Below are 25,497 nucleotides of genomic sequence, written 5' to 3' on the forward strand. Positions count from 1 at the left end.
AAAGATCATCTGTGTGAATTATTTTCTCTTTTAAAATAACTTTGTAAGATAGACTGGACAATATTCAGTATTCCATTGGTACTATATAACATAGTAAATCTCTGTGAGATTTTAGTGCCTGCATTATTACAAAGTGGGCTCAGTTTGGGAAATGTAACTGCATATTATGAAAATAAGGCAAATTAAAATTTAAATAAACATACTTTCTCTATTTAAACCAGTTGAAAGAGTTGAGCACTGGCCTTGCAAATGAAAAATGTGTTTGCAGAGAACACCACAATGCAGAATAAGGGAAATCTCTTAACACTATCATATTGCCATTTCTCTTTTGTGGTGATACAGTATTCAGTATTACTTATGCTCTTACTTCACGCTTATCAGAAAATAAATATATTTACATTGAAAACACTGTAAATATTTTTCAGTTCTTCAAATTCTGAAAACAACATCAAAATATAATATGCACAGAACATTTTTAGTATAAAGTGTAATGCATGGATTATCTCTGTGCTCAAAGAATGAGTGATAATAAAGTTTTAGTAATACTATTTCTGACTGAACATCAAGACTAGTTTTATGACTAGATTATATATCCACGTGATTTTTATTGACCAGTTCTGCATTTCATTCAGGTAGAAGGAGAGCTTTAATTCTTTCAGCTCCAATTAACGAAATTGAAATAAATGAAATAGGGAACTTTTCATATTAAGTTTCTTTTTTTCTTTTCTTTTTTTTTTTTTTTTGATGTTTGAAATCATGAAAGATAATAAGGATTAAGAGATTTGTTCTGATGTTTCTGTTTCTTAATCTTCTAGGCACGAGAAGAAATTATCTCACCGGAGGAGACAGACATGAATGAAGACGAGGAAGAGAAGGAGGTGAATCTTTTTGTTCCAGGTTCTTCGTATATCAAGCTGCTGTCTCTAACACCGGATTCTGTATTAGGAGGTACAGTGTGTTCTGTGTTTAAGGTGTATAAACTAAAACTTCAGAGGAAAATAAGACCTGTAACTCAGTCTGAGGAAGACAGTGGGTCAGAGTTCCTGATGCTGGGGGGAAAAAAAAAACAAAAAAAAACCTTTCAGTGCTTTTTAAAAATCCTTATTTATAATGGTTAGTCCTCCAGCAAAAGCCAGTTGCTCATGATGTACTTTCTGCTTTCCAGATGCCCATTGTTTCATTACAGTGCAATGTCAACAGGAAGGACTGTGCAGACAGTCTTACAGGCAGCTGTCTATTTTAGCCTATGGCAGATTGAGGGGGAATAAAAACCATGGAAAACAAAAGCTGTATAAAATGGTTTTCCTGATATGAAATACATCACATGCTTTTTAATAATATTTATAATATATTAAAGCAGTGCAATATGCAAAATCCTTTCAATCAGTGAAGTTATCAGTGCTATGTTTATGTATATGAATACTGAAATGTCCTCTAAGGGGTGTTCTCCAGATGATATGTTTGTTTTGAAAACTAGGGAGTTGAATCACCTTTAGTATTTGTTGGTGGATTTTTTTATTTTTTTTTTAAGTTCACTCAATTACTATAGTTAATACTGTCTTTTACTTCCACTCTTCATTTTCTAACAGCTGTTGAAACTGGTAAAAATTGTTGTGAAATTTCTCAGTCCTCTGAAGGGGTATGAAACTCAAGACAAATAAGGTCTGTAATCTATTAGAGCTAAAACTGTGCCACCTTACCTGGTGGAATTCTGCTGTAATGTGTTACTGAAATTAATTCACAACTTCCAGCTTAGAAGGAGAAGGATCTAGATGCTTTTTAGGAAAAATGTCTGTTACTCAGACTTCCAGTGAAGTCTTTGCTTGGGTGCATCAAAGTTTAAAGGAAATATTCACTTCTATTAAATACCTCTCCTCTTCTTATTTTTCCTCATTTACTCCTTAAGCTCTCAGTTGCATTTTTTACTTTTTTGTCTCTCCCTCCTTCTTATGTCCTTGCAAGTGGAAGAAAATCTCTAATTTTTTTCAGCATCCACGTGCTTCTTCCTGAAGAGATGAACACATATATGCTATGGTAACTGCAGTTAAAAAACATGCTCCAAAGATAAGTTGGTCCTGGTTCTGCCATTTCTATTAAATTGTAGGATCTTTTTTTTTCCCAAGAGGTTTCTCCCTCTGTGTGAGGAAAATGTCTAAGGTTGCAAATCTGCAGAATGTATTTCTGCAAGAGATTTGAGAAAAATTAGACAACAGTAAAAGTAGGCTTTCTGTGGCCATTAGTTAGAATGTGCTGCCGTTTCAACTTAATATATAGTTGTCTGCATATGTGAGGTGTTGAAAAAAGTATCTTCTCTGAAACTCCTTTAGAACTGATTTGTCACTACAGTTTTCACGTTGTTTCAAAGCATTAAAGTGCTCACTAAAGGCAGGGAAAGGAGTGTGATTATTTTTTATGGGCTTTTTTTTTTTTTACTATTTTCATACTTTTTCATCCAGAATGTCTGAGATGCAGAAAATTTTGTTCCCGTAAAGTCAGCTGAATTTTTTTTTTCCTTCAGACTCATTTCAGGCTTTAGAATATAATATTGTATCATTTGCTGCACATGTAGGTGTTTCATTAAATTTACCTGGATTTTTCACTGTTTTTACATCTGACAGCCTAAATCCTTGAGTTCTATCTCTTGCATAAAAAAATTGCTTTTGAATTCTATGTTCAGTATTCTTTGGCATAACCAGCAAGTAAAATGACTGCTACTTATGCTGGGGTGTCTCCATGTATGATGTATGTGGATGGTTACCACCATTGAAAGAGCTGGCCTCTCTGATTTTCTTACTTTCTTGCTGTAGTCCCCCAAAATAAAAAAAAATTAAATTAAATTAAATTAAAATAAATTTTTTTTTAAAAAAATTTTAAAAAAAAACCTCTTACAAATGTCAAGATTAGTGAATAAATACTGTTTTTCTGTCATTACATTTAGTTTTGTAGGAAGAATATATATCACTGAGGACTGGGAATAAGCTTACAAGTCCTGTGTGAATCACTAGTGATTTCACCAACTGTGAAGTCTCACTTTTTATTTTTTCTGTTGGATGTTGATTTTACATGTAGGGGAAAAAAATAAAATAAATTCCACAGATACAGTTTCTCTTCCTGCTGTAACATAAAGACTTATCAGACTGAGACTACTACTCTGTTATCATAAAACAGAATGACCTTGGTTGAGGGTTTATGAAGCTGATTTGGAAAAAATACATTGCTAAAATGATGGGAACATAATGAAAATAGGAAATATAAGGAAGCTCCAGTATAAAATGTTATATTGGAATTGGAATTATATTCCAAGCTCACATAGGTATTTCTGGGACCTAGGAAGGTTAAGTGGGTGTCATTTAGTCTCCATTGTTCTTAATCTCCAAGTCAAAGCAGGGCTGTATTTAATTAGGGAACTTTTATGACAAAGTTTCAATCTTTGTTGTTATAAATCCCCTTAAAACTCAGTTATATAACAAAAGCTTTAACAGACCAAAGTACCAACTTTGCAATGTTCAGGTATGTTGTCAACTCTTAGCTGCAATATAGTAACACTGTACAGTCCAGAAACACAGTCCTTTTTGCTTACATTTGCCTTCAGATTTACTTCACAAATGAACAGCAACTTTCTATTAATTCTGTATATTTTGAGCCCAGCTAGACTACAAAAGGCATAACCTAAGCACACAGAACTCAGCAATTACTCCTATGGTTATAGAAATCAAGGCGGTTCTTGTTTTCTGTATATTCCTTGACTGCACATACTCTCTCTTTCCATGTACTCTTTTTGCACTGCACTCTTTTTAAATCTCCTTAATCAAGTTTTAGAGACTGTTTTTTTTTGCTTTTTTTTTGTTTTGTTTTGTTTTGTTTTGTTTGATTGTTTTGCTATGTTCTCATTCGTTTTTCTGCCACACTATTTCACTTTTACAGGTGTAAAGTTAGAAGTATACATTTAGGGAATAGCTCAAGGAATAGTTTAGGCTGTTTTTCTTCTCCGCTTGAGCATATGATAAGACATAGTGCCATTTGAAGTGACAGTGGCAGCAGATGTGGGTTCAGAGAGACTTGCCAAGGTTCTCAGTTCCTTGACCATGAGCTCTCATCTGAATGTCATTACTAGATTAGCATACCTGCCCTGAAGCACAAATGTCAGTCATTTGGGGTTTTTCATGATTGGTTTATTTTCCCAGTTATCAACTCTGATGTCCTCTTTCATCTCTGTTTCTTTCTTTGTGATTCATCTAGCATTTGAAGAATTTGCAACATCGCTAGTGAAACAGGAGATGACCAACATGCCCCGAGGTGTGTATCATTCTGCCTTGAGAGGAGGGGCCACACGCACCGACCAGGGGAAGACCGTTGCAGGTGTTCCAAATTTCTTGCTGAAAATGTATGAGAGGAACAAACAACCAGGAATGACACCTGGCCTTGCAGGTAGGCTGTCCCTCTGTTGGAGTTAGGCAGTTATGCACACTTTGATTTAGTTGTTTCTCAGATTAAAATTGGAGTGAACCAGTTTAAGAAACAGTGTTGTCTTATCTAGCCTACCTATGATTGCATATGCCGCTTAGTCTTTTAGGTTGTTAAGTGTATTTAGCTGACTTTATTTTTGAGTTTCCAGCTGTCATATACAAGTCTTATAGACTATTATGAGTATTTTTTACTGAGGTTTTTTTCCTTCTTCCCCCTTTCTTTAAGCCGGCATGTTGTTGTGTTATGACCTTCCAGTCCATATGGGCAGAGATGGAAAGCCTATTAATCGCTTTCTGGCTAGCAGGGGACGCAATTTCCAGCAAATGTTGGTAGCCCTCATTCACGAGGTAAGCTGCTGCTTTTTTTTTTTCCTTTTCATAGATACTGTGCTTCCTTGCCCTCCTTTACACCTGTTTTTTATGATAATGAGGAGGTAGCTAAAGCAGTGACACGTGAATGTATCTTAATTAATTAAAGGTGCTGTGAGGGACGTATAACTTGAATTGAATGTTTCTGAGTGTTTACTGCTGTAATACCTCTTCTAAAATCAGAAGCAGCAGAAATTGCTCTTTGCCTTTTTCTGACTTGTGGAAGCACTTAGACTTGCCTGTACCTGTTGTGTCTAACCACATCTAGCTAAATAGAAAGTCTGAGCAATGATGGGACTCAGTGGGGAAATGACGTTTATATCTTGTGTTTAAAAAATGCTTAGATATTGTACTAAGGGACATGGTTTAGTGGGGAAACAAGGGTGGTGGATGTATGGGTGTACTAGATGATCCCAGAGGTATTTTCCAACCTTGTAGATTCTGTGATTATTGTTAATACTTTGTATTCTATTCCATCTCTTAAAAGTTGCAACTCCTTGACTTGTTATAATGCCATACAGTTACAGAATCATAGAACGGCTTGAGTTGGAAGGGACCTAAATCTAATTCCAACTTCTGTGCTTTGGGCTACCACCCACCCTATCAAATTGCCCAGGGCTGTCATAAATCATAGATGATGATTTCTTTTAAGTATAAAATTTATATTCTGTCTCAGGCAGAATATCCAGAAATAAAAACAGTGTATGAAAAACTTGGCATTTAAAAGCTTTCTTTTAAAGTACCAGTTTCTACTCTGTTTTTCAAGGATAGAAATCTTGAACAGTCCTATGATTCTTCCTCTATCTGTTCTCTGCTCATGCAGTTTGGTGCTATTAGAGATTATTTGATTTTAGTCGATTTCACATGAAAAAGCACAGGATAGTTTGTGTGTTGAGACAGAACCAGCCCTGTGAAATTAAAGGGAGTGTTTTGTCTATTTTGCATTGCACCTGTTGCAGAAGTTAGAAGAAGTGGAGTGAATGTGGTATGGTTTGAAGGTGGGAGTATGTCTGGGTGCTGATTTTGGTCTGCAAAAATCACACAGCAGGCCAGGAGCCCACTTGCTGCAGACCTGCTTAAGGATATCAATGAACCACTGTAACAAAACACTGTTATATATAAATTATTATTATATAAATAATTATAACAAGGGTTTGAGTTGGAAGCTTGCAGGCAAGGGATTTGAGGAGGTACACTGTTTGCAACCTGAAAGCTTGACACTGAGCACATGCATATGCAGTGGAAAACCCATGGGGGCTGTGTTCTGATCCTGTGATGTTTCAGCTTGGCTCTCTCTTGGCTTTGCTCTTGTGTCCTGAGTCCTGACTGTTGACATTATATTTGTACTGGTACTTTTCTGTAGCTAACTAGCTAGTTCCATCTTTAGCAAACCTGTCTTTAGTGTAACTTGCCTGAAGTTTTTAGACAGGTGTTGTGTACTATGCTGAATTTGGATTCTTTGACCTAGGGCAAACTTCCAAACATGTAATACTTGATGCGCATAAAATCAATTTCCCATCAGTTGGCTGGGATGCAGCATCTCATGGTTTTGGGTCCTCTGAACTGAAAAAAGAGCCACATAAATTAATAATCAGATCTTTGAACCACAGAGACCAGTGTCAATCTGCAATAGATGATATTCATAATAGATGAATAGATAGATCTAGAAACCCCTCTCTGGTGCTGCCTTAAGGTAGAGTTAATAGGATTATGAAATCCAACATACATCTCAAGGCATATGATGAAGTATGCAAATGTAATACTTTCTATTTTGTCTTCACCTCTTTATTGCGAAAGAATAAAAGCATGAACTGGAAATAATACCTCTTAATATGACAGGAGCAAGCAAGTATGAATAAGGGTTTCATAAGTGTTTAAATGCTTCAGAGGAGAGCAACAGGGAAAGCCCACGTGAATGTGGAGAAATATGTCATTGGAGCAGATTCAGAATAATAAGCTGTGAATAAAGAGTGGGATTGCATAGAATCCAGAAAGAAAAACAGCCATTTGCACTGTTGTTTTGTGTGCAAGGACTTGTGCATAGTGTCAGATATTCTGGAGAAAAGCATGTATTTCATTATTTAATAAAATAAGACTTTACATAAGCAGAATTGCAGTGTTATGAAGATCAATTCTCTTCCTATGTAGATTCCAAGTGCAGATTTTCTTAGCCTACAGGTTCTCCCACTCTCTTAGCATTAAACTATTGTTTTGTTAATGCTCGCTTGTCCTACTGAAGTGTCAGTTAAAATATATAGTAAAAAAGAACAGCAACACTGTGTGCACTAGAACTGATGATTACAACATCCAGCTGCTCAGCAATAATTGACTTTTTGTGAGCTAACAAATTACCTTTTGAATCAGAATCTCAAAACAGATGGTTCTGACACAGCATACTTTTAATGTGAAAGTGGTGAACTGGAGCTTGTAAAATTTTGAGGTAGCTAAAATATTTTTACTTCGGTCACTGGCATGTATTTACTGCTAAGTCAACTGATTTAGGTGTAGTAAAACTAAAAAGTCTAAGTGAGTTTAAAATACTTAAATATTGTCTTTAAGCAGTCTTAACTGTATTCTTTTGATAAAATGCATTAGTATTTCTGTTTAAAATTACATTGCTTCTAAAGACAAAAAAAGGACTTTATTTTTTCTCTTGTGTACAGTTGGAGTTAATATCAGGTAAAAGGTATTTGAGCCATTGGCTAGAACAGAAGTGAATTCCTGGGCTCATCTGAGTGCATTTCATATTTTAGTATTTATTTAGTCCTTGGTGTTCTCCTTGGGAACAGGCAGTAAAAACAAGGAGTTTAAGGAATAAAGCTATGAAGGAGCCATATTGATCTAAGAAAATAGCCTGGATGTTACTAACTCAAAACTTTGTTTGCAGGCTATCTATATGAATTAGCTGTTTCTGTTATTTCATCAGGTTTCAATGCAGCACATTAAGCAGTTTTTCTATAGGTTTAAATCACTGGAATGTCCTTTCATTGCTACTGCTCTAAGTCCCTTCAATTTATGTATTTAATATTTACAGTGGCTTTATAAGTAAAAGAAGCTCCAAGAAAACTTCCATTTGCATGTAAATGTTAGGAAAGGGGAAATAATTGAGAGAGAGCAAACATCCCTTTATCATGTCCATAAAATTTCTCATAAACTTAACAGTTGCCAATATAAGTACCATACTGGGATAATAATGTCTGTATCTCTTCAGTAAATTGATGTTTGCTTATATCTGTAGAATGATTTCGCAGGTTGCAGATCTGTCTGGATCTCTGCTGAGTTGCTGTTACTATGCTTGTTTTTCAAATACCTGAGTTAGAGTAGCCTGTATTTGTGAGTCTTTCAGCCTTTCAAGCAATCCTTATGAGTTTTTTGGAAACTATCTCTTAACTCCTTCATATGTCTTTCAGTAGTGAATAAGAATGAAGAGTCGCACATGTTGACATCATGTACCATATGTTTTGATTGTTCTATGAATGTATGTTTTGGATTAAAGGAAATAAGTGTTTAGGCCTTTGGCTAGCTACCCAGCCAGCTTTTATTTCTTTAAAGGAGATGATGGAAGTAGTTTATGCTTCGTGCAAAAAGCTTGTGAGACAGGCTGCTTTTGGCACGCAGATGTTGTAAATAGTGGCTTTGACAGGCAGTGGTGATGCAGTATTTTTAAAATGCGGGAGGAATATGGTCTCGCCTTTGCATGTTCATCAATATTCAAGTATTTGCTATTCGTTGTAAATAGCATAGTCATATTGCCATAATAATAACACTTGCAAGCATGACTGCACAACTGAGCACTACTTGTGAGCTGTATAATGATAAATATGCTGCTAAACAAATAATGATGTTAGACACTCTACATGCTCACAAGAGAAACAATCCCTGTTTTTGTGTAAAGTGTGCTACGATGATATGCACCTTGGAGCAACTTCTTTTGTGTCCCTCCCAGTTTGGTTTTCATGTAATCAAGAGATTCAAGGACTTGTTCAAACCTTGTCCCTGAGGCTTGTCAGATGGTAATAGGTTTTCCTAGAAAAGAATTTTCTGCAGTGCATTCTTTTGTGCCTAGATAGTCCAGAGGATGTTATTCACATTATGGGCCATTTTGTTTTGGCTTCCACTAATGAATTTATTGCATGTTTCTCCTCCAGTGATGAAGAGCTAAGTTTGTTGACAGATTTTTGCTAACCTCCTCTTCAGTCCAGTGTGGGTCAGAGAAAAACAAGTATTTTTTTCACAGAGGAAGGCTGGGAGGAGGGTTTGGAAGTTTACCCATACACGAATGTTAAAAAAAAGAACCTCTGAACAAAATTTGAGAAGCAAAGAGATGTTACAACACCACTTTGTTAATATGGAAACGTAATGCTAGCCTTACTTATGAAGTCTCTGGGGTTACACTTCATATGTCCTTGTGTGAAAAGAGCATTTAATCTCTTACTCAGACATTCCACTGACATGAATAAAGTTTCAGACACATTTCCATAGCCAGGTATTTGTTAGTGAGATAAGCTGAATCTAGGGTCTGTGTGATTGGGTGGGACTATCTAGGTGGAAACCTATTGTGCTTAGAAAAAGAACTCATGGAAATTCAGAACTTGTGGAAATTTCCCACAGGAATGTATAGTGGCCTGCACACATTAGCAAAATTTTGCCTACAAATCACAGGCTGAAAAATGTATGTTTTGCATATGTTAGACCTAATATAACCATTTCTATCCTTTCTATGTGTTGCACAGGTTAACATTCAGCCTTCTGAATGGCACCGCTCTGTACTGTTGCCGCAGTCTTGGTTGGGATTTATGAGTCGAACCTATGGTGCAGTCCTACAGGTAATTCTGAGGTACAGAATACTGTGCATATTAATGCTCATTCAAGCTGTATGTGTTTTCATTTCTTCCAGCAAGAGCATCCATTTAATTGACAACAACTTAAAAGTGAAGCTTGCAGTGTTTAAAACATTTGTAGAAAAGGAAATAAAAATGAGTCTTCAAGCAGCCCAGTCTGAAATTATTTGAACAAGTATAATTCCTGTTCACAGTTCTGGTCCTTGTAGCCTAGTTCCTGTGTCAAATTCCCATACAGTCAATTCCAATTGCAGTTTGCTTTTTAGAATGTGAAATTTCATCTAGAAATCTACCCTATTATTTTGGATGGAAAATTTCAGATAATGTTACCACTAAGTGGTCAGAAGGTATTGAGAAATTATTATTTAAATAACATTACATGCTGAATAAAAGGATTTATATTGTGAGGAAATAATCTTCTGATTTTTCCAACCAATCTAATGATAATAAATACAGGAAATACCTTTGAACTTCTTTTCATTAGGGTAGCTGGCACAGTATCTAGAGCAAAACAGTGTCATTTGTTCTCTTCAGTATAAGAATAATGTAAAAACTTGTAAGAAGTAACTTTCTAGAAGTCTCCCTTTGTAGTACTAGAAGGGCTTTTATTGATTTATATCTCCATGCCTTGTCAGCTGTTTTCAGCATTAGCAGCTCAGATTGCTGAGCAAATTCAAAATGCTTTGACCGTCCCTTTACTGTGCAGCAGGACCACTTTGTGTGGTTGGACTTGATGTTCTTCAAGGTCTTTTCCAGCCTGGGTAATTCTATGATTCTATGATTCTATGCGTATTTTTCAAAACAATTTTTACTTGGGATATTTGGGAATATAAGATTGATCCTCATTACAAAGCAACCAGTGGTTTTTCAGATTGTCATTTTAGGTCTTAACTACAGAGGGGGCCATTGTAGCTTGCATATAGTTACTTGCTTTTTCTGCTGCTTCCCCTCTGACTCCCTGAGAAACGAGACTTGTTTCTTAAAGCCTCTCTAGGATTTCCTTTTTTTTTTTTTTTTTTTTTTCTTTTTCTTTTTTTCAGTATTTCATAGTAACATTTTCTACATTTTGGAGGTAGAGGTTTGTAGAGACCATGGTTCGTTAACCAAGGGTAAACTCTCTGTCCACTGTTTATCAAAGCACTTCCGTGAGGTTATTTTCCCTTTTGACACATGGAAGTTCTCTTGTCTGCAGTATATCTGGTCAAATGTTTAAGCACTTTTGCCAGTTTGGCCATTTTGTAAATTCAGCGTGTTTTGGGGACTGAACTGAATTTCATTATGATCTTACAGGTCTTCGTTTAATCTTGATCTTAAGCCAGTGTTTACTTGTTTGAGGAAATTGTAATAGATTTAAACACACTATTAAAGCCAAGGAATTTCTCATCTGAGATTGTGCTTCTGCATTCAAGAAATGTTTGGACAACATTCTCAGACATATGGTTTTATTTTTGGGTGGTCTTATGTGGAGCCAGACATTGGAGTCATTTAGTGATCCTTGCAGATTCCCTCCAAATCAGGATGTCATATAGTTTTGACACCGGAACATAGATCTTATACGGATCTCTACTTGGTCAGTGTGTCATACATTTTGTTTTAGTGTCTAGGAGTTGGAAACACCTTTCAAGTGATGTCTGGTTCTGCAGTGTTCAGTGTGTTAGAAACACAGCTTATATGCCTAGGTTTTTCACTTAAGACTTAATAACCTAGTGAGAAACAGCAAATGATAATCTAAACAAGTTGAGCTGTGGTTGTATCAAGGTTTGAGAATGAAGGTAAGGGAGTGCTGCCTAATACATTTAGATAAAACTTGTTAGACACATCATATAAACTTCTTTGATGTACAGAAAAAGAAACTGAAGTAGAAGGAGGCTCAGGTCATAAGAAGGAAAAGTATGAGGAGCTCTTTTAATCAAGGAAGTAATATTGTGTTCTCAGAAACTGTTTTAGGTAGTAGGTTTCTAAATTTCATTCTCTGCTTGTACATACTCCATTCCCCAAGGGCACATGTTTCTTTCCATAGACTAGGTGGGAGATCTCTCAGTATCTTTGGTCATTTGACATAAGGGAATACTTCTCTAAAAAAGCTGCCCGGGGATGTGGTGGAGTCACCATCCCTGGAGGTGTTCAGGAAAAGTTTAGATGTTGTACTGAGGGACATGGTTCAGTGGGAAATATTGGTAATAGGGGGGTATTTTCCAACCTTGGCGTTTCAGAGTTTCTACGATTTGTGCTATCTGCATTTTTTTTTCTCACGCAGAATGAAGAATTACTAATTCTTTTACATAGTATGTTGTGTATCATAGTGGGGTCTCATGTCAAAAGCAATTGGTTAACATAAGAATTAGCCCTCAAGGAAAAAGTTAGTGATCCAGGTGTTTCCTGAAAAAGTGTTATGATGATTGACTGTCTGAGATCTACTTCTGTTTTATGCTGTGATTCTGCAGGGAAGACAAGCAGAGCTTGAGATGCAGTTAAAACATGGAAAAGAGGACCCTGAAGATGTGCAATACAAGCAGTTTACAGCATGGCTCTGGTAAGGAATTGCCTGCCTGTTCCTCATCACTTGTAATGACAAGTGAAGGACAGAAGAGGGCAAGACTTGAAAGCCTTTGATTTTGCAAATTTAACTGTTTGCGTAAGTACTAATGACAAAAAAATATATAAATAAAATAGCCATTTGGGGGAAGAAAAAAGAATTACCAAGGAACAGTGAGTGAGGATGCTGGTATTCACAAGCTCAGATGTACTTTCCCCTCTACTTTGTCCAAAACTTTGTAGTGCGAGCAACTGGAAGGAATGGAAATTGTATGCATCATATGTTGTTATAAAGTATGGAGATTATGGAAAAAAGCAAAACTTTCATGTAGAGATTTTGAAAGGTGCCTCACTGAACATGAATTTATGTAAGAAATGTAAGTCACATGTAGTTAACAAACTGAGACATCTCAGTTCATACAGTAAGCTGAAGATACTGTTTGAAACTAAACATACGATGCACACTCTGTTCCATATCCTCAAGTAATTATATTTCATGCAGCTGAGCCGTGTACATCAGTCTCAGGATTTAGTCATGCATGTGCATGACCAGTGATGGTAGGCTGGGAATTTGGAGGGCATCACAGAGAAAGGGCTACATGTCCATGGACAGTACAGGTGTCTCCGTGCTTGTTTATAAGTGTGTGAACAACATTCCTAAGAGAGTGTAACCAAAATCTGTACAAAGAAAACCAAAATAACCTTTGCCTATTTCAGTCAAAATTGTGCTCCTAAGTCACACTCAAGAGCAATGCAAAATCAAGTCCAGATTAGTGTTTCATGTCAATAACCAGAATTATAAAGAATTACAAAGAGATTCTTTAGTAGTTGCACAATTTTCTGTTGTTCTACCTTTCAACTGTACTTCCGAGAAACTTGATATTAGTCTGCACCCATGCACTGTCTTATCCCTTTCTTCATTAGGAATTAAGAGAAAACATTTTATATGCCTAGAGCAATGCTACTATTGTAGATTCCCCTGAACTGAAATCTGCTTTCTGTTTTCTAAACTGATTTAATATAAGGTATGTTCAAAATGAACAGAATTCCCTTTTAACAGTTGAGAAAGTAAAGTAGGCAAGAAGTTTGGGCCTCCCAGTTTAGCTTTTATGTCTTCTCCTGTTTTCCATTCATTGCTTGATACTCTCAGTGCTCCAACTCCGTTATCCATTTGGTATTTGTTCTGCCCTCCGGATTTAGCCCAGCTGTAAACAGCCCAATATAAACTAGTGCTATGTAATTTTGCATTGATATTTAGATTGGTGTCAATGTTTCTAAGTGCATTTGAAACAGTATGTAAAAACAGCATATATAGAAGGAAAACTTTTAAAGGCTGAGTGACATGACTCAGTCTTGAAAATATTCATATTAATATGAATGCAAAACTAAGCAAATGCAGAAGAGTTGCTTATTATAAAACAATTACAGTCACATGTAAGAAACTGTAACTATTCCTATTGCTTTTGTTTAAATAGATCCAGATTACTACACTCCATAACAGCATAGCTGTCCATAGTTGTTTTCAGGAGAATATGAAGCGCTGTGTAGATTGTTACAGTTGCTTGTTGTAAAACATCCTTATTTTATTATGCCAAATTATAGTGCAGTGATTTGGAAATACCTTTGTGACAGAAGAAAAAATCATCTATTGGTATTGTATAAACCTGCTGTTCGAAAAAGAAAGCATTTTGTATGATAATCCACATAAGCCTGAAGGAACATGGGGTAGTAGGTGAGCACTAATACAGTTTTAATACTGTGATTCATTTGCGCTAAGTTTTTTGGAGAATATGAAAAATGGACGCATGTAAGACATAAATCAGCTGAATTTATGCTGTAGTGTAACAGTGGTTTAAATTCTTTGTCTCTCTTGCAGGGTTAGAGATATGTTGACAGATGTCATCAAGGGTGCTTCAAAGTAAGAATGATTTATTTACTAGATATGAGAATGAGTTTTCTTTTGTGGCAATAATGTAAAATACTTCCTGCAATTGTCTCTCTCCCAAGTTTCATGTTTTCATGTGACTGGTGCTCAACAAAGTAGCTCTTCCCCACATCGTTCTTTGAGCGCTGTCTATTAACACAGAAAAGACTAGGTTTAAAATAATAATATGAGCTCAAGGTTAGGGATGTTTGAATCAAGTCTTGAACTTCTTTCTTTTTTTTAACTTAACCATTGTTCTGATATTCCCAGCTGCTCAGTTTTCTTGCCTGTCAGCTCATCTTGAAAGAAGTTACTTAAAGAAATTGAGAGATATGTTTGATAATTTATCTACTAATTAAATACATGTGTTAAATTATTGGAAAGAGGAATAAGATAATAAATGTCAAATATATAATATTCTGTTTCTCAGAGTGAAAGCATAAATTTTAAGTCACAGAAGTTCACATAGTGAAACTATTTAAGTTAGTTGCATTTCCAGGGAACAGTGGAAAGATTTCCAGTGCATAGGTCACGTCTCTAGAACTTCTTGTGTTTACTGATTTTCTATTAAGAAAATACTTCACTGGTTCTGTATTTTCAGTGAAGAGTATTAGCCCACCTGGATCCCATAGTTAAGTATGATGATTTGTACATTCATTAAATTTAAAGCATTTGTCTTTCATGAGAGTATAGATTTAGAAATTACTCTTATGTACGTCATGAAATATAGTCTGATAGCAACAAAAAAGGCTCTGTAGCATAAGTGAGGAAATTGTTTAAGGCAAGAGATTTAGGGAGTTTACAACAAACTTAACATTTAATTGTAATTATTTATAGGCAACTCATATCTGAGTAATTAATTATAAATATTTATTGCTATCTCATCTGTAAGTAAGTACTTTCAATGTGTGAAAAAGGTCAGTGATATTCCAGTAAGATGTCGTTTGAAAGAGAAGATATAGAAATCCAGAGTATATTTTCATTATGAAAATGAAATATTTAGATCAGGGGCAAAGTTGAGGGAAGGTGAGGGAAGTTGAGGGAAGATGCAAAATTAATGCAGAATATGTAACAGCTTATATTGGTCTAGTGTAAAGCTCTTAGTGGTCTCCTGTAGTTGTATTGATCATTTGCTATCATTGTAAAACACCAAAGGTAGTTCTAGCAGAATTATGTTGTGACATCTTGGGTTGTTTTTTGGTTGTTTTTTTTAAGTGATGGAAAATGGATATCTTTCTTTTCATGAAACTGAATAAAATTACTTCCTATATCATATTCTCAAGTGGCAGATTTTTTTTCCTGAGTTCTTTAATAGGAAAACTATGGTTTGCACTGTTGTAGAGATTCATACTGTCCATGATACGAATGCTTCATAACAGGAAATTCATTCAAAACTTTTTTTAAGCTAAGATTCCAGTGATAGGTGCTCTTCTAAATCTCCTAAATAGATGCTGTTGTGGCACCTGTCTGTCTAACAGGTCTCTATTTGAAGAGCTTTTTGTGTCATCCTATCTAGAGATGGTACTAGCTATGATGAATGCATTGCTGTGAGTACAACTGATCTGCAAGATGGCCCTTGTTTGAGCAGTAGCAGACAGCTGTTGATATATATATTGAGATGAAATACGTTACACATTTGTTGAGCTAGAAAAGAGCCCAGTGAAGTTGCTTGGTGCAAAGCAACTGGACACCTTGTAACATAACTTTCCTTTATTGAGATACTTGCTTGATTGCCTGCATATCTGTAATGCCTCTTCACTGTTCTTTGTCTTTTCATGTCTAGGGAAAGCCCAGTGGTGAAAGGAAACTCTATTTTAGCCTTGACTGGTCTTGCAGCTGCTGTAGCCAAATATGAAAGCAGCCTTTCCTCAGACACTGAAGGCATGCCTGAGGTAAGTCAGTCTGGGAAATAAATTCTTTTAGTGGAATGTAGTGATATGACCAGGTATGTTTGAGAATTTAGTAAGTGACTATGAAGTAATTCATATTTCACTATGTTCATTGATATTGTCATCTTGTAATTGCTGTGTGATCTGTACGAAAGCAGCTTAGTGATTTCAGTCAAGCAAGTAGGCATCGTCTGGAAAGAAACATAGCTTTGTCATATAAGATTAAGGTGTGGTGAACAATGAAGCCAAACCAGTCTCTTGTCTTACCTCTTAATCATATACAACAGAATGTTTTAGGGTGGCATAATAGACACACTATTTTTGTGTCAGTACAGCATCTCATAGTGTTATGGTAATTGTGATGTTCCAAATTTTATGTGTGGATAAGAGAAGTCTTAAAATCAACCATTTAGTCAAGATAAAGCTCTCATCAAACAGGTATATACTGTAGGTTGGATTAAATACACTTACTAATAGAGACATCTTGTACTGACAGATCCAGATAAATCAAAGAGGTTAATTTAACTAGTTTTCTTGTAACCTGAAAAGTTTATTTTCTTATGTATTAACTTGTACAGTCTTTTTTGCCAGCTCTCTTTGAAGAACATCTTGAATGAAACTTTTAACTTGACTAATGGTGGAAGATTATTACATTATCACAAAATGCATATGATTATATGAACAGTTGGTCACAAAGCAAAGTTAAATGACTTGCATGGAAATGCAAAACACAACTGAGAGGGAGGGGCTGAGCTCTCTCTTTGTTTTGTAAAAACATGTCAATAACTCATTACCCTGCTGAAATGCTACATGACTCTGATTCCTTCTGCCTCAAAGTCTGAGAGATTTTTGACATAGTTTGGGTGATTGGGTAGCCATTCATCTTTATTTTGTTCCTACCGTTATGACAAGTTAACATGATACTCCTTACACCTGAGAAAAATGCACTGTTTTGCTGTAATTTCCCCCCAAAATTACTTGATTTCTACCTAGAGTGAAACAGCTTTTGAGCCTCATGTAATAGGGACCCCACAGTCTGTTAGCAGAAGAGTGGATTACAATTCAAGGTGCCATCTTTAGTTAGAACTATATAGTACTACTGTAAGTCTTGTTTTTCAGATGTCTTTTGTCAGCTTGTATGTGATAGCTACTTCATTAGAATTCAGGTTTTCTTGTCAGTTTTCAAAAACATTCTTGTAGACTCTTGTACTTAATAACTACACTGCAGTTACTTCACTAGCCACGCTGGCTACATTAAAATTATATCTTGATCTGAAGGAGTTCATGAAGTCTGCAACTTAAGGAGAAGTCGTAAAATTTCAGATTTGTGAATGTGTGTTGTTGTTTTTTTTTCCTTGGTGCTGTTATGAGGCTGTCTAGCTGCTGTTTGCTTTAACTGAGTAATCTGTTCAAAAGTGGTGTCTGCAGGGTCGATGTTGTCAAGTAAAACATGCTGTGCATAAGGATGACAGAATGTCATTCTGCATGGATTGTAGCTGGAACATCAGCTGCTGGGCTTCTTTTCAGAACCCAATTTAAGAAAAAATAACAATGAATGTTTGGATTTGATCTTTGCAGACTGTACCAGATTTTCTTCCTATGCAGCAATGGATTTATATGGTTATAGAGACTCTCTTCAGTATCATAAATAGCCGTTATCGCCCTAAAGGACAAGTCTTCCCATGGTTCTACCAGGTACGTGCTGCAGCATTAAAAGCAAGAGCATATATCTGTATTTTGTACATGGAATTATTTGTCTGAAGTTCTCTGATTCTGTTTGCCCTGTGGCAGTTATAACCTAATCTAATACCAGACCAGGCTGCCCAGGGTTCCATCCAACCTGGTCTTGAACACCTCCAGGGCTGCATGTTCCAGCACCTCACCACTCTCATAGTAAAGAATTTCCCACAGACATCCAATCTAAATCTTTCCCAACTTGGGCTTAAAGCCATTACCCATTGTTCTACCCATGTAAAATTCTATTCTTCTCCTTTTTGTCTGATCACCTTCGTAGTCCTTCTCTGGACCTCTCTCCAACAGCTTTGCATCTTGTGCCCCAGACCTGGGTGCAGTCCTCCAGATGGGGCCTCACAAGGGCAGAGTAGAGAGGGACAATCACCTCCTTGTCCCTGCTGGTCACCCCTTTTTTGATGAAGCCCCGGATACCATTGGCTTTCTGAGCTGGAAGACCACATTGCTGGTTCGTGTTCAGTTTTTCATCTACCAGGACTACCAGGTCCTTCTCCACAGGTGTACTTTCAGGGAGTTTTTTTCCCAGTCTGTGTACATATCTGGCATTACTCTGACCCAAGTGCAAGATCTTGCACCTTGCTATGTTGAGCTTCAGTAGGTTCACGCAAGCCCGTGTTTTGAGTTTGTCAAAATCCCACTAGAGTTGTAATATAAGAAATATAGATGCAATGTAAGCAAATCAAACATTGTTTCCTTTTTTTTCCTTTCAGTGTGTCTTATGTTTGGGTTTGCCTTGAGGCTTTGTCTTTATCAACAAAGTAATAAAAATCATATGAGAAGATAGCACTGCAAAAATGAATTTTTGAAAGCAGCTCTGCCATATGGCACCTGTCATCGCTGTTAGGGGATACATCACCAAACCAAATGCAGTGTTAAACGTTAGACTGGCTGAATGTGAGGAGATTCAAGTACTTGTTTAGAAATGAGCATTTTTTATAACTTTATAACTTTTATAACTTATAATAATATATATAAGTTTATATACTTATATTTTTATAACTTTATAATAATAGTTATATTTTTATAACTATAAACTGCTTTTGGGAACAATACTGTTTGAAATATTATTTTTGAAATGGACATTTGAAGTGGCTCATATTTCACTCCTAAAATCCATTCTGTGTAAAAAAATATTTATTTATTTATTTATTTTAAATACACTGGATGGATATTGATTTTAAATTCCAGAAGTACTGAACAACATTACTACCTGAAAAGGAATTTTATTTCCTCCCTAGGACAGAAAAAAATAAATCTTTTGAAAATCTTTTTCTAGAAATCCTATTCTGGTGAAAATACGGCTAGTGCTATAGCTCGTTGCTGTGCAGCCACTGCTTTGTCTCTTCTGGTGCCAGCTATCGTTGTATCATGCAAGGAGAAGGTCGAGGAAGTACTGAATATGCTGACTGCCATGTTACCTGGGAAACCAAATGCTGATGAGTCTCAAGCTGTTCAAATCCACGTGGGTCTTGCTTTGGGGATGTTTATCTCACGTTTGTGTGAAGAAAAAGTCAGGTAAGGATTACTGTGTCTAATGTGTAGAAATGACTTTCTACTTTTTCCTGCATGCAGCTTCTATGTTCTAGGGAATAAAGTAATTACAAGTCATGAGATGTTTTGCAACATTTCTTATAAGGTTTCTTTTATTACAATTGCCTTTTTCTCTCCAGCTCTGCTATTCTGGATATTTTGCTGGCATTCCTTCAGAGTTGATTAATTGTCATGATATCCCTTAGGTGCATGTGCAGCCTGGTAGTTGAGTGTACCAGATGCTCTGGGAGGCTTAACTAAAATGATTTGCAGATCTCACTTGTCCCTTTCAAATTGATAATCTGTACACTTGCGTAGTATGCACTTGCATCATGTTACCTATATGAGGATAGAGCTACAATGTTGGAAGTCTAATGGACTGTCTTTATGGTGTGTTGTTACAGCATTGCTGAAGATTGGCCTCAGTACTGGCCTAAGGTCACAAATTTTAAGTGATTTCAGAGCATCTGAGATGTAGGTTTGCTTCTGTACTAGTCCAACTTAATGACTACTGGGAAGTTCATCTGTCTGTGTACGCATAAAGTTTAACTACTACATTATCAAAAGTGTAAAAAAGATTTGGCTGCCAGTTGTTAATTTATTCTGTGAAGTTAATGTTTCTGAAACAAATACCAGCTGTTAAAGAGCATGCAGCAGGACTCTGCACTGTTCTTCATTTTTGGTGTCAGCTTCCTGCATCCAATTCACGATCATGAATTATGATGGCAGATTTCCAGAGCTAGTACCTTAAAATATAAATATAAATGAAATCCTTTTACAAATAGCTACCAGTCGACCTGAGTTCACATGTTCTCTATTATTTGCCTTCTTTCACTTTGTAAGTACTTGATGCTTGCTTGCTTCCTGGGTTTTGAACCAAGAGGCACCAAATTAGTCTAAATATATTTGTATTATTTACATAATTACATGAGTAGGTTTATCTGAAAGTAACACAAATGGCCACTTTTACTGTCAGTGCTTACAGGCCAGTATGAGAACCCATTACAGCAAGAATTAAATTTATCTAGTGACATGTTCCATCCTAGCAGAAGGTTAATGTCCTGTACGATTTGAAGAGCAGAACCATATTTCTATTTTGTTTTCTGTTCTCTTCTGTTTTGCAGTGAGTTACCTGGTCAACAGATGAACTTAGTTCTAATGAAGTCCCTAGACACGCTAGAGGACTGTTGTTTTGATTCCACTCTGGAGTACAAGTGAGTTTCTTACACTACTCATTAAATTTTGTTTCATTTTGGGCTCCTTTTTTTTTTTTTTTTTTTTTTTTCTTTTCCCATTCAAACTTTTGTTCCTGAATTTGAAGGATATAGAGATAGGGAGATTGCTTTTTCTGTGTACTTTCATTAGTGTTCCAGGTTCACTGATCATGTCAAGTCGTGATAGGAATGTTGTTTACATATATTATTTCTTTATTTCATTAGGAGAATTTTAATTTTAAGTGCTGCTTTAATAAATAATAATCAAAAGGAATCTTTTTTCCCTGAACCAATGCTATATCATGGCAAGAATCCACCAAGTTCCTTAAGAACCTGTTTAAGATACATACCACAGTCTAAATTATTTCTTGTTTAAAAAAAGGTCACTGTGACAGTAATGCTCATAAATCAGTACCCTGTCTTCAACTGCAGGCAAGAAAATAAGTGAAATTCATAATCTTTTAAAAGGGCAAAAGTATTTCAAACAGTTTCAAATGGATAGGCATATGTTAGTATGGTTCATCATCTCCCTGGCCATCTAAAGTATCCTTTAACACAGTCCCACACAACATCTTTATTTATAAATTGGAGAGAGATGGATTTCAGTGGTGGACTATTTGGTGGATAAGAAATAGGTTAAATGGTTGCAACTAGAGGACTGTGGTCAGCAGCTCTATATCCAGACCAATAACAAGTGATGTTCTCCAAGAGTCCATTCTGCAGTCTGTGCTCTGCATCATCTTTATAATAGCCCAGAGAATGGGATCAAGTGTACCCTCAGCAAGCTGAGTGGCACAGTTGGTATGATAGAAGGAACAGATGCCATCCAGAGAAATCTGGACTGGCTTGAATAATGGGCTCTTTGAGAACCTAATCAGTCTCAAAAAGGCCAAATGCGAGATGCTGTTCTTTATTTGGGGCAATCTCAGTTGTGTACAGACTGAGAGAAGAGCTCATTGAGAGCAGCTCTGCTGTGGACTTCAAAGTTCGAGTGGATGAGAAGCTGAATGTTGATGCATACTTGTTGAGTAAGGATGTAGTAAAGAGCAGATTATTAAGAATATTGAAAATACATAGTAGTCTTCCTTAAAATCATTGTGCAGAGACTTTGATTTTTGAGTTTTTTCAAGGCTGTTAACTGTTTGATTTGGATATAAGGTATTTTCGATTAAAGTTGTCATTAAGTTTTCTTATTCTACACTTGGAAACCTGTTAAACTCACCTTAGTAACAGGAGTTTAAAATGTCAGTCTTCCTTCATCCTGAAATACTAACCACTTACTTTGTTTTAGAATTTGTCTTTCATTCTGCAACATAATAATAGTTTGTGTCACTCTGTACAATGCCAGATTATGGTACTGAGAGAAGTAACAGTGTATTCAAAGATGTGTCATGATGGCAAAGTATTATGTCTAATATGCTGGCAGTGAAACATCTGGAACAAATTGGGAAATCAGAGATATCATATATATGTATGTATACATGTGTATACATAGATATTTGTGTGTGTGTATATATATATATTTGTAAATCACAAGCAAGATGGCCAAGTGAAAAAAAAAAGGAGTGGAGAGTATAATAAGTATAATTTTGGGAATGAAAAAAGAGTTTAAAAAAAAAAAAAAGCTCAGAGCAGCCAAGACATAGTTAATATTCTTTTTTTATATCCTTCTTCCTTTCAAGCATTGGATGTATTTTAGGAGTGGGACTTGTTCTTTCATTTCTGAGTCACAGTAGCCAAACAGAATCACGAGTACACGTTTCTGCTTCACTGCGAAAACTATGCACATACCTGGACAGCAGTGAGGATCAAAGCAGATGGGTACAGGAGGTATGTGACTTGTTTTATCACAGATTTCAAATTTTCATTTTTCTTTCTTTGCTGCCTTTAATAACTCAGCTTTTTACTGAAGCTTTTTATTAGTAGTATATCGTTGGAATAACCCGTAATGCAGAACAAACACTAGGAAATTGCCTGAAATGGTTAAAGACGTTGTTCTCTAAAGTGCTACTCACCTCTAGAAAGCAAACAGCAAGTTATTCTCAGAGAGCTTTCCTATTTCCTTCTTCAATATGCCTTCTGCTTCCCGCTTTGAAAGCTGTTGTCATAACCTAATATGAGTCTTTTGCTTGTGGAAGTTGCTATAGTTATGTTTCCTGTTTCCTTTTTAATTTGTGAGCTGTTCTCTTTATAAGTTTTGAAAACTTAAAAAACTGAGTGGTGCTAAATATGAGTGTACGTTTCAGTAACGTTTGCCATGATATATTCTGCTAAGTTTTTATGTGGCCTATGTGAGAGTGAGTCTGTTACCTTGCTGAGGTAAAGCTTGAGAAAGAAAGCTTATGAAACTGGAGAAGTTTACAACAGTTAACAAGAATCAGGATAAACAGGTTTTTTGTGCGCACACACACACACAAAAAACCACTCTGTATCTTCACATCCAAACTCACAGCAGCTGAAGAGCAGAGTTGTATAATCCTCTGTTTTATCAAGGGAGTTAGCAGAGTTGGAGATAGGAAATAGCTTCTCTCTCCTGAGTCTTGAAGCATTTTACTGAACTTAAACTTAGTTCGATAAGCAACTTCTGAGATTAAATGCAGCAGTTGTTTAACAGCATGAGTTAATTTTAGATGGCACAAAAATTACCTTTATCACTTAAAAATCTGTAAGATATTGCATAGGTAATTACACCAGTTAAATTTCACCGGCGCAGTAGGCTGAAATGTCTGGCATACAATCCTGTACGTAAGAGGTAGCTTTGGCCACATGCAGTGAGGGGTTCAATCTGAGCACTGCTTTTTGAAGTCCAATTATTGCTAACTCTAACTGGTAGGAGTCCTTTAATCCCTATATGCGTCCTGCTGCATAGCATTGCTGCGAAGAAGGGTGAACAATTGACACAGCTGCCTTATTGAAAGATCAGACTTAATTTCTTTACTTTTCATATCTTACTGCTAAAGAACAGAAAATAGTGCCACTATTAGTGACTGAGAAATGCAATACTAATGCTTTAAAAAAAAAAATTTAAAAAAACTTCTGCAGCCGCAGAAGTTGCTTTCTATTTGAACTGCCAAAGAAGAATTAATGATATGGTCTTCATGTTTAGTACCTAAGTAGTATAAATCCTGCTTGAGGTTTCATAGGCAGCTTCCTTTTCTGCTTGATTGTTCTGTCTCTGTTTGTTTTGTTTGCTTATTTTTTTTTGTTCTGTTTATATTTTGTGGGATTATTTGACATATCTTGTAAATAATATATATTATTGCTCTTTGCCAATGAGGCAGCACTGCAAGCTACGAAAAATGTTCATCTTCTGTTTGAATTGAAATTGAATAGTGTTGAATAACAGAATTTACTATTTTCAGGTACTTGCCTATTCTGTTGCCTGCTCCTGTGTCTCTGCTTTCAGTGTTGGAATCATAGAAGCAGCAGAGGCTGAAGAGGCCATGAACAAGTTGCGGATCTTAGTGGAAAAAAATCTGCAGGTGATGATTCAGAGTTTGGCTTTTTTCAGTTCTCTTTGTCTCTTAACTATTTAATATCTCATCCTGCTATATCTGAGCTGCTACTTGAAGAAAACTATATTAACCTACTTTGATCATTAATGAATATTCACTGTGTTCTCCATGCCATATAGTTACCTTATCATTATGTCCTCTGATGCATTATCTGCCCAATTACCAGAGACCGAAATAATAGTAGACTGTATTTAATTACATGTAAAAGGAAAGTTGATACTTCTGAGATCTTGATGTCTTTAGTCATCATTTCTTACCAATTCCTGTCTCATTTGTAATATTTTTATAAAGAAAACACATCTGCTGTGCCCTTCTGAATTTTATCTTCTTTTAATCATGTAGATCACCATAACCAGATTCACAACTTACTCCAGGTTACTGATTCTTCCTCAAGTGTTCTAAAATTATCTTCAAAAATGCATAAATAGTCTCCATATTCCATATTCAAATGTATATGCCAGAAAACGAAAGCAAACAAACAAAAAAACCAGAATCTTTTAGTGTCAAAGCCCTCTATTAGACTGGTCAATTGTTTTGAAAATTCATGTAGAAAATAAGGAATCCGAGGCCTTTGTAATTCTTTTAATCTTTGTATTAGAAAGTCTGAAAGGCCTCAGAGCAGACTGTGTGCCAAAGATCAGAAAATCTGTCATTTGACAGGAGAAAATACTTAAAATATGGAAGCATCTGTTAGCAGGACTTCTATAAGTGTATGACTTCTGTAAAGGAATAATAAATGTTTACATAACTTTGCAGTAGTAAATACAGAAAAGAGTACAGAGTTTTGTGGGAGATTTGTTTCTTCATGTGTGTCTTTCCTACTTTACAGACATCTGGTTTTGCTTTAGCTCTCGGTACAGTTGTTCACGGTTTGTCCGTTTGTGGTCATGGCAAAGCTGAAGACTTGAGTAACAAACTAATGCCAGCCTGGATAAAAGTTGTGATCGCAGAGGTAAAGGAGTTGGGATTCATATCTGAGGGTTTTTAAGAGGGCAATCTTAAAAGAAAAGTAGAGACATAAATTTCATTGTTTTTGTTGGAATGGTTTAGGAAAACCTGGGACAATCTGAATAAGCTGAGTTGTACTTGGTATTAAAAATGTGAAGTTCACTAAGAAAATCTTGTTTCTCTTCTGGCTGTTTGCTTCATGGGAAATGCTTATCTTTAGGAAGTCTAGGAGAACTTGGCATCTTTATTAATTTGGAAAAATATCAAACGATAAAATTTAGGTTACTAAGTAAATCAAGGTACCTGGTGAAATTAGGTGCTACTTAACAAAAATAGACTAAAAAAAAATGAAGATTATAGTGTCTCATTTGTTTTAGATTTACTCCCCTGAATGGTTATTTTGCTAAGTAATAAATTGCCAGTAATCCATTTTTATGATGTGGTAATTGCTTTCTCTGTACGTAAGGTATGCAGTGACTGCAGTACAGTTTTTAGATTGAACAGATGGTATTTG

At 35.9% G+C, this 25,497-nt stretch overlaps 1 protein-coding gene across 6 annotated transcripts in view; it reads left to right on the top strand.

Moving 5' to 3' along the window:
- The window catches only part of FOCAD (focadhesin), an 87,441-nt gene that overhangs the window by 47,176 nt on the left and 14,768 nt on the right, over positions 1-25,497 (top strand). For all 6 annotated transcript variants that reach the window (XM_015849089.2, XM_015849088.2, XM_015849086.2 and 3 more), the window contains 13 exons: positions 816-948; positions 4,240-4,428; positions 4,693-4,814; positions 9,569-9,661; positions 12,121-12,209; positions 14,088-14,129; positions 15,919-16,027; positions 17,603-17,719; positions 19,053-19,291; positions 20,431-20,520; positions 22,203-22,350; positions 23,883-24,002; positions 24,865-24,987. In XM_015849089.2, the coding sequence (XP_015704575.1) occupies positions 816-948; positions 4,240-4,428; positions 4,693-4,814; positions 9,569-9,661; positions 12,121-12,209; positions 14,088-14,129; positions 15,919-16,027; positions 17,603-17,719; positions 19,053-19,291; positions 20,431-20,520; positions 22,203-22,350; positions 23,883-24,002; positions 24,865-24,987 (1,614 nt within the window). The remainder of the gene's footprint in view (positions 1-815; positions 949-4,239; positions 4,429-4,692; positions 4,815-9,568; positions 9,662-12,120; positions 12,210-14,087; positions 14,130-15,918; positions 16,028-17,602; positions 17,720-19,052; positions 19,292-20,430; positions 20,521-22,202; positions 22,351-23,882; positions 24,003-24,864; positions 24,988-25,497) is intronic.

The sequence above is a fragment of the Coturnix japonica genome, chromosome Z (assembly GCF_001577835.2).
Source record: "Coturnix japonica isolate 7356 chromosome Z, Coturnix japonica 2.1, whole genome shotgun sequence".
In the NCBI taxonomy this organism is placed as follows: Eukaryota; Metazoa; Chordata; class Aves; order Galliformes; family Phasianidae; genus Coturnix; species Coturnix japonica.